This window comes from Pseudomassariella vexata (genome assembly GCF_002105095.1).
Source record: "Pseudomassariella vexata strain CBS 129021 chromosome Unknown BCR38scaffold_2, whole genome shotgun sequence".
Taxonomy (NCBI): Eukaryota; Fungi; Ascomycota; class Sordariomycetes; order Amphisphaeriales; family Pseudomassariaceae; genus Pseudomassariella; species Pseudomassariella vexata.
Window position 1 is genome coordinate 3,239,247 of NW_024467957.1, and position 9,806 is coordinate 3,249,052.

The following is a 9,806-nucleotide window of genomic DNA, read 5'->3' on the forward strand; positions in this document are numbered from 1 at the left end:
TCGTTCAAGTCCTGGGAGAGAATCATCATGCCAGAGAGAATAGCGTACATAACAGGGAAAGAACAATAAATTATGCCGATACACAAATCTTAGGATCGAATACATGGAGAAATACCTGCCATGTGACTTAAAAGACAGACTGCTTTTGTTGTCAACTCAGTCGCATTCTGTTTCCGGAAGATGGTCGGTATTAGTGAATGCCACACAAAGGACACGGAGATTGAAGGATCCAAGACAACTGAAGTTTCCGAAAGCAACAAGGTCCTCTAAGGTCATTGTTCCAGTTGTGATCTTGGATTCGCGGTGGCTGCTAGAGAGGCCGCTCGCTGAAAATGAGTTCTGAATTGGTGGTGCCCAACTCTGGCTTTATTTAGCTTACTTTGTTCTTTCAACAACACCATGACAACCTTTGAGCAGCAACAATATCCCGTAGTCAGATGCACGTATTAGAGTAATCGCTCAAAATTGGATTGTATGTGTGGCTCTCGTAGAGAATATTGTCCTGGTAGTTCCAACAACCTTGATAGCGCCACAATTTCCATGACCGCATCGATGGTTCTCAAACATCACTGGTGAATAACCATAGTTGTGAGATTTTGGCATGGCAAGGAGGGTAGTTGCGCCTGCGTAAAAAAAGTACTTCGTAGATGTCGTAGAGGTGGTGCAAAACAAGTGTGGGATAGAGGATCCGAGAGTCAGGAGACATCAGACTGTCCCGGAGTTCGAATGCAGACAAGCGACTCAAAGTCCCAGCATGCAGCTCGTTTTTTTTTCTATTTTTTTTTAAACGGGCCCGTAAATTTCAAGGTGACTAGGAGACGTCGTAGGTTATTCGAAGGGGTTCTGATACACTGAGCATGTAAGGGCAAGCGCTTGGTGTAATTGCGATAAAAGCCGCCCTGGAATTACGAAACCGAGTCCTTCCAAGCAACGTGTAGCTTTCTCCAGTTTGCGAAAATGTTCAGAGAAGGACGAAATCTATAGTGTCACAGTTCAGTAGTGAGCTTTAAAACGTGCTGTGGTAGCAACTAGGAATTGCCGCGTATGGAGCGCCTATCAGATCCCGAGACAGCAGTAGGCGCGAACGCAATGCCGGGCAATGCTGAGCATTCTGAATTACAAGCCAAACATCCCTGCATATCTCGCATTGTGCCAAGTTGGGTTGCAAAAGTCAGGAACTCGAGAACATTGCATGATCCATCTTTGCCAAGTCGCGTCGCAATGACATATCGCCTTCTCTAAAGTTATCCTGAACAGAAACTTGTCGCAGCTCAACACTTGTGACCAGGCGAATCGAAGAACATGTTTAAGAGAATACTGTAGAAAATGACCAAAAGCAAATGAATATCAGACGTGTTTACTTCGACCACAGACTCCCTGGTTGCATGCTCGCAGCCATGAACATGTGGGTGTCGCGAGATGGGACCCAGCCCGTCATGGCGATCATAGCTGGGATTCGAAATCCGGGGGTGGCCCTCCCGTGTGTGTGTCGTTATCGCAATCAGCTCCTGATTCTAATGTCGTGGAGGTAAACATATGAGGCTGTGAGGTGGGATTGTGCGGTCTGACAGTAAGCAAGCTGCATCCGAAGCCCTGTTAAGTGGAAGGTAACTTGTAGAGCATGTTTTCATCTAGATGGTGTTGAAATACTTCATGACAAAGAACAATGACGCTGCTTACTACAGTTGCGAGGAGGAACCTTTGTCTCCAACGGCTCTCAGACTGACTCGCAAAGGACCAAAAAGTGGAGGGCTTAGGGATGCTCAAACTGCATTCGGGAGTGCCGGCGACAGTGGCCAAATTGACTTTGCTTGCTGAAGCGCCTCCAGTTGTCCCTGTCTAGATCCAGACTGTCGCTTAACCCGATCATAAATAATACAATGCTTAATGAAGCGCAGCAGTGGACCCCTTTGGTCCCCTATGTTATTTTAACAGGGCAGTCCGCGGAAGGTCTGGTTGTGGTTCCTTGGTCCAGTCAGAAGCATCATATAGAAACTTCATTTCCTGGTTTCCTAATGGGTGGTTACACCAAATCCGCCTTGTTAGTGCTTATCGCTGCCATCTATCGTCTTGGTCGTCGATGTTCAAAAGCTGTTCGGGTTCCGCAGCAGCAGCAGCAGCGCATGGACCAGGCAATTCCAAGCAGCAAGTTGAAAAGTAAGACTTCCAAAATATCAAGATGCGAACCACCTGCGCCTACCGGGTTAACTCGAAAGAAGACGGGAGCATTTCAAGCATTCCGTGATGATTAATTTAACCACTTTACCTGAGGCCTGTGGACAATGAATCTGACACCTGACATTGTAACATAGATTCAACATATTTCTTTCTGGGGCAAAAGATTTAAATACCCTGCGCAACCCCTGTAAAGATCTATTTACCCTGCAATTTCCCAGATCTCCCACCGCCTTCCCAATCCATCAGACCCACCGATCGGGCCTATCAAGCTATCCATGGGGGCGTCGGCACCTTCTCATATTATGTCCAGTCTCAACTAGAGCATCGCGATTGTGAGCTCTCTGGAGGGCGGCGAGAATCCCCCTTTCGAATCCTCTCTTTGACAGGGCGTCCTCGAGGTACTCTAGTAATTGGAGGGTTACAAGGGTCCTCTGGCTTGAGCTTGAGCTCAGAGACGTTGATAGCTGGCATCGGGCTACTATACGTGGCAGCCCAAACTGTCGGAGAGAGAGATTCCGGTAGATAGGGGGTTATACCGTCCCCTCCTGCTAGTATTACGGTAATGGCATGCCCGCAAGGGATTCCATTCCTTTGATACCGACGGCATGAACATGTCCCTGCTGTCAAATTTACAATGCAAATAAGGCCGTCAGGCTGTACTACTCTTGCTTCCGTTGGTGACGAAAACTGAGCACGATTACTAGACGCCTATTGCCTCCCTTCTCGTAATTTCCCTTCAACGAATGGGGTAGCTGTCTTCCCTGCCTCTATCAACCGTAAAGCAGATTGAAGCCGAGCTGCCCTCTTCTCCATAACCCGGTGCCATATTGAGTCGAGGAGAGCAATAATTGGAAGTTCCCGATCAAGCTTTAATACTCCGTTTTGCGACTCGACGATATTACTTATATCGTGGCCATATCGACGCCCAGAGAATAGCGCCTCGGCCCAAAGCGAAGGGTTTGCCGCCTCTAGATATGCCGCAGCTTCGGGCTTTTGTTGTCGAAGCTTCTCTAAAGCTGCCTCGTATTGGGCTAGAGTTGGTGCTCGGGCGATAGTCCAAAATAAAGAGGCAAGCCCTCTCCCGAACTTTCCCGTGAAATTCTCCTTAATATGATGACAGCACCACGCCCCTGTAGCTAGAATATGAATCTGCCAGATATCCTCACTAGGGGAATAGGTTGCTCGGCAGCGCCATAAACAGCCGCTTAACGCAGAGGCACACACCCAGGAGCCACGGGTCTTATCTCGCCGCTCAACCCGATAAGAGAATTTCTCCTTTACAGCCCAGTTGTCGAGGGCAAGCGATAGAGTATCAAGGTCAAGGAACTCTTGTCCATCAATAGGAATAGATAATAGGGGTAGCGACGTCATGTTGAGCTGAGGAATAGTAGTCGTATGCTAATTCCAGAGGCATGAAGTCAGAAAGCATGGCGGAAATGTGGAGAGAAAAGCGGCAGAAAAATTGCAGGGTAAATAGATCTTTACAGGGGTAGTGCAGGGTATTTAAATCTTTTGCCCTTCTTCTTTCTGATACAACTCAGGCTGGCTTCTTCTCACCGCCTTGAGATGCCAAATCTGAGATAGTGGTGTCGATAAGCCGATAAGCTGGCGGGATAGCCAATAAGCACATGAGGAATGGCCATTGTGGTCCACATCTGTGCTGTGGTGGGATGTGCCCCTGCACTGGAACATTTGCAAATGGGCGAGAATCAGGGAGGGACACCAGCACTAAGCTGTACAGAACTGAAGAAATTTATGAAATTGAAGTCATGACCATATTCACGATGCAAAATATGAATGATGAGCAATCATCAAATTGTCCAGGTCGAGACGCGCAAAATCCATTAGTATAATTATACTTTGGCGCCTTGCACTTGCCCGAGGCAGCCCAAAATGCCCTGAAGCGAAGAATAAGCGGGGACCAGGTGACGCTTGACCATTGTGATCCCTGCATGGTTCCCCCACCGATTCTTGCAATTCTCGCAGTTGCCCCTCGAACTGAAAAAATTTTGGTCAGACACGCCGCCTCTGGTCATAAAAAGTCGTCCACCCGCTTCGCCCTCGCGCACTTCTCACCCCTCCCCTCTCCCAAATCAACTCTTTTCTTTCCCTCCACCTCTTTACTCTCTTTTTTTCTTCGACAGAAGAAGGGAAATCTGGGATCTCTCTCTCCACTCCGTTCTTGTCTTGCGATACCCCGCACGACCAGACGACGAGCGATCAGCCAGCATAGAACAGATCTGATTTCTCCATCAGCATCTGTGGGCTCATCACTCCAGTCACTTGGATTTCCACACCATCTCCGATAGATTCGTATCCAATAGACATCTTCTCCGGCGTTGATCTACGATCGAACGATTCGACATCACCTTCAGATCAATCACCCACATCGCCTAATCCCTTCTCGATAACAGTCCGCCATAATGCTTTCCGAAAACGCTCAATCTCTCAAGGTCTTGGACGACCTCATGTCCAAGCTGGCCATCTCCAAGGACGCTGCTGCGACCAATGAGGCGACCGGTGCCCTGGCTACATTCATCAACGGTGACGCCCTGGACCAGGCCGCTCCTGAAAAGTAAGCAAAAGCCTCTCCTACACAAAATCTGCCCCCCCCCCCCCCCCAAAAAAAAAAAAACTACACACCAAGATCTGCCAGTGGGCCGCCAGTGGCGGTAAAATGACTGTAGGAAATACCCGAGTTATGCCCACCAGAGATCTTTTGGCCAATTCGTTCAGCATTTGGTCTGTTTGCCGCTCGAAGTTGAACGTCCTGAGAGCCCTGTAGGATGATGGGCTCAGTTCGCACATTTTGGTGCGGCATCGAAGCCCGCAAAAATCTATTAGCTGCAAGGCGGCAAACTTTGCATCGGCTTGGTGGGCGATTGGTTCCCTGAATCGCCCAACTTTCCCGACTCAGGACTTGCATTTTTGTGCCAAATGCCACCCAACACCTTATCCAGCATATGCACTGCACGTTTCCACTTTTAGCAACGCCCACTCACCATCTCCATTTTGAAGTTGTTCGCTAACATGTGATTTCCCCAGGACCATCGAGTCTCTCAAAAAGCAGCTTGCCAACAAGAAAGATGCTGGTGTCAGAGAAAAGGCCGCCAGCGCCATTAAGGCCATAGCCCAGCACTCCGAGGTCTCGGCAACGGTCGAGCCCTACCTGGTTGTCCTTTTGCCCCTTACCTTGGCTGCTATTGGCGACAAGATAAGTGCGGTCAAGAATGCCGCCATCGCTGCCACCACGGCCATCATTGAGGCCATCAATCCCAACGCTGTCAAGGCAGTCCTGCCCGCCATTAGCAACTCCATTCAGACAGCCCAAAAATGGCCCGAGAAGATGGCTGCTCTCGACTGCATCGACAGCCTCGTGCGGACCGCTCCCGCCCAGCTCTCCTACCGCGTCCCCGAACTCATTCCCGTCGTCTCCGAGGCCATGTGGGACACCAAGAAGGAGGTCAAGGACCACGCCTACAAGACCATGGAGAAGATTTGCGAGTTGATTGTCAACCGTGATATCGAGAAGTTTATTCCCGAGCTGATCAAGTGTATTGCGAAGCCGGAAAATGTTCCCGAAACCGTTCACTTGCTGGGTGCCACCACTTTCGTCACTGAGGTTCGCGAGCCCACCCTCGCCCTCATGGTTCCTCTGCTCGATCGTGGTCTTGCCGAGCGTGAGACTGCCATTAAGCGACAGGCCGCCAAGATTGTCGACAACATGTGCAAGCTCGTCGACGATCCCAACATTGTGGCACCTTTCTTGCCCAAGATGATGCCCGGTCTGCAGAAGAACTACGACAACTTAGCCGACCCCGAAGCCCGTGAGAAGACCAAGCAGGCTCTCGACACCATCATCCGTGTCGGTAACGTCAAGGACGGCAAGATCCCCGAGGCTCGCCGAGATGGTGATATCTCTATTGTCCTCGCCCACCTTAAGTCCGTCATTCCCAGCAAGCAGTCCGCTACCGCTGAGAAGCTCACCCCCATCCTTGAGTACATATCGGCGATCGCCGGTCAACTTATTGACGAGAAGGAGACCGAGGCTGCTTCATGGGCCAATGCTATCAAGCCTTTCGTCACCGTCATCGTTGGTGACAGCGCGGCTGAGTCGGTTGTCGACAATCTCCGCAAGAAGGCTTCCCCTGGCCTCGAGGATGCGGCCGAGGAAGAGGTCGACGAGGACGAAGGTGAGGATCTCTGCAACTGTACATTCTCCCTCGCCTACGGTGCCAAGATCCTTCTCAACCAAACTCATCTGCGCCTAAAGCGTGGACGCCGGTACGGTCTCTGCGGTCCCAACGGATCCGGCAAGTCTACTCTAATGCGCTCCATCAACAATGAGCAAGTTGAAGGTTTTCCCAAGCAGAGCGAAGTCAAGACTGTCTTCGTTGAGCACGACCTGGACTCCGCCGATACTGAAATGACCACCATCGACTGGACCATGAAGAAGTTGTCTGACCACGGCATCACCACCAGCCGCGAGGAGGTCGTGACGCGTCTCGACGAGTTTGGTTTCAACCCTGCCATGATCAACGGCGAAATCACCGCTCTCTCTGGTGGTTGGAAGATGAAGCTGGCTCTGTGCCGTGCCGTCTTCGAGGCGCCCGACATTCTACTGCTCGACGAGCCCACCAACCATCTGGATGTGAAGAACGTGAAGTGGCTCGAGGAGTACCTCGCCAACTCCCCCTGCACTTCCATCATCGTGTCGCATGACAGCGGTTTCCTTGACAACGTCTGCCAATATATCGTCCACTACGAGCGCTACAAGCTCAAGACCTACAAGGGCAACCTGAGAGAGTTCGTCAAGAAGAACCCTGCTGCCAAGTCCTACTACGAGCTCGGCGAGTCCGAGATGGAGTTCTCCTTCCCCGAGCCCGGTTTCCTCGAGGGTGTCAAAACCAAGGCCAAGGCCATCTTGCGTGCCACCAAGATGAGCTTCCAGTACCCCGGAACCCCCAAGCCCCAGATCAGCGACATCACCTTCCAGTGCTCTCTCGGCTCCCGTATTGCCGTCATTGGCCCCAACGGTGCCGGCAAGTCTACCCTGATCAACGTGCTCACCGGTGAGCTCATCCCTACCCAGGGTGAAATCTACCAGCACGAGAACATCCGTATCGCCTACATTAAGCAGCACGCTTTCGCGCACATCGATAACCACTTGGAGCTTACTCCCTCCGAGTACATCCAGTGGCGTTTCCAGACAGGTGAGGATCGTGAGACGATGGATCGTGCCAACAAGATCATCACCGAGGACGATGAGAAGGCCATGGACAAGGTCTTCCGTGTTGAGGGCTCGCAGCGTCGTGTCATTGGCATCCATAGCCGAAGAAAGTTCAAGAACAGCTACGAGTACGAGTGTTCGTTTGCCCTGGGTGAGAACATCGGCATGAAGCAGGAGCGCTGGGTTCCCATGATGACGGCTGACAACGCCTGGCTGCCCCGCAGCGAGCTTTTGGCCTCTCACCAGAAAATGGTGGCTGATGTTGATATGAAGGAGGCTCTGGCCTCTGGTCAGTTCCGCCCTCTGGTTCGCAAGGAGATCGAGTCGCACTGCGCCAACTTCGGTCTTGATGCCGAGTTGGTGTCTCACTCGCGTATGAAGGGTCTGTCTGGCGGTCAGCGTGTCAAGGTTGTCTTGGCTGCTTGTTCGTGGCAACGACCTCACTTGATCGTTCTTGACGAGCCCACCAACTATCTCGACAGAGACTCTCTGGGGGCCCTGTCCAAGGCGCTGAAGAAGTTCGAGGGTGGTGTCATCATCATCACTCACTCGGCCGAGTTCACCAAGGACTTGACTGAGGAGGTTTGGGCTGTCATGGATGGCAAGATGACTCCTTCTGGTCACAACTGGGTGACTGGCCAAGGCGCCGGTCCTAGACTGAAGGCAGATGACGGTGAAGAGGAGGAGAAATTCGATGCTATGGGCAATAAGATTGTGTCGACCAAGAAGAAGGCCAAGTTGACGAGCTCTGAGGCTCGCAAGAAGAAGAAGGAGCGTATGGCACGTCGCAAGCGTGGTGAGGAGGTCTTCTCTGATGAGGATGACTGAGCGGATCGCCCTTGATACATTTTTCCGCTTCACATACATCATGACCCTTACGCACGATTAATTCCCGTTTACGAACACGGTACATAATTTCCAATTTTGTCCGTTGATGATGCGCAAAAAGTTCCGGTTGCATGGTTGAGGCATTTCTGATTTTCAGCGTCGTAGGTTGGCAAGCAACCGAGGACGACGCACCCTCATTTCTCTAGCTGAGAGTATGGAAGACAGCCTTCTGGATTGGAGGCTCCGACATGTGACTTCCTACTTTTGGTTGCGAGGATACCATAGATAGACAAGCTGGTCCGTCAATAGACTACGTGTTAGACAACTTTTTGAACTTTCTATTTCTATGATGTTGTGATTATGCGTTGATGTTGGGCTGTTGTAGAATAATATTCAATTTAACGTCACCCACAGGTCATTGCCCCCACACGGGTTTTTGCCCAACTTTCCAAGAAATCTTGACTTTCCATCTTTACTTATACAATTCTTCCCTTCCACAACATGGCACGCAAATCTAGTGAAGCTAATCTTCAATTAGCCATCCAAACTAAACGACGCGATCCTCACCTAAGTTGGAACAAGCTTGGTAAAATCTTCAAAGTCGACCATAAAGACATTGAAGCGCCGTTACGAAGGCGTACAACCATTACACATTACTAACATGTCCAAACGGAAAATGACCGAAACCGAAGAGAATACGATTACCCGACGCGTAATTGAGCTAGATTCGCGAACTTTTCCTCCCCGGCTTCGATACGTTGAAGAAATGGCGAATATCCTCCGACGCGACCACGACGCGTCACCCGTCGGCAAGAACTGGGCCTCGAGCTTCGTACGGCGACAACCAGACCTCCGGACGCGTTTAAATCGTTGAATCGATTACCAGCGGGCATTCTGCGAAGATCCCGTCGCGTATCGCGGTTATTTTAAGCGTGTTGCGGACACAATAGCGAAGCACGGCATCCAGCCGGAGGATATCTACGACTTTGACGAGACGGGCTTTTTAATGGGCATGATCTCAACCGGCATGGTCGTTACGAGTACCGAAAGACGTGGAAGGCCTAGGCAAGCCCAGCAAGGCAATAGGGAATGGGTTACTGTCATTCAGGCGGCCAATTCCCAAGGCTGGGCGGTGCCGCCGTACATCATCTTCGCGGCCAAAGTTCACCTCGCTTCGTGGTATCGCGACACCACATTACCGGGCAATTGGATCGTCGATGTATCCCACAACGGATGGACAACGAATGATATTGGTCTCAGCTGGGCAGCTCACTTCGATCTGCACACACGCGATCGTACGAAGGGTGTCAAACGCCTCCTGATCCTTGACGGTCACGAAAGCCATCACTCGATGGATTTCGAACAATACTGCAAGGACCATGGCATCATTACCCTTCCTATGCCTGCCCATTCGTCCCATAAGCTCCAGCCTCTCGACTTGGTGCCTTTTAGTGTTTTGAAACGGGCGTACGGTGTGTTTGTTGAGGGTTTGATGCGACGGCATCATACCCACGTTGCGAAGGAGGATTTCCTTGCCGGTTTTTTGGAGGGGTTTGGCGCTGCTTTTACT

General features: G+C 51.0%; 2 protein-coding genes across 2 annotated transcripts; both read left to right on the forward strand.

The window, feature by feature from the left end:
• Positions 1 to 1,880: 1,880 nt before the first annotated feature.
• BCR38DRAFT_406007 (uncharacterized protein) lies at positions 1,881 to 2,252 on the forward strand (the record flags this gene model as incomplete). The annotated part of the gene is made up of 1 exon (XM_040858007.1): positions 1,881 to 2,252. The coding sequence occupies one exon, from the start codon at positions 1,881 to 1,883 to the stop codon at positions 2,250 to 2,252; it is 372 nt and encodes a 123-aa protein (XP_040720345.1).
• A 2,156-nt stretch (positions 2,253 to 4,408) lies between these two features.
• On the forward strand, positions 4,409 to 8,661 carry BCR38DRAFT_105725 (elongation factor 3). The gene is made up of 2 exons (XM_040853331.1): positions 4,409 to 4,753; positions 5,224 to 8,661. Exons 1-2 carry the CDS (start codon positions 4,602 to 4,604, stop codon positions 8,234 to 8,236), a joined length of 3,165 nt encoding a protein of 1,054 aa, XP_040720346.1. The 5' UTR covers positions 4,409 to 4,601; the 3' UTR covers positions 8,237 to 8,661.
• The last annotated feature ends 1,145 nt before the right edge of the window (positions 8,662 to 9,806 follow it).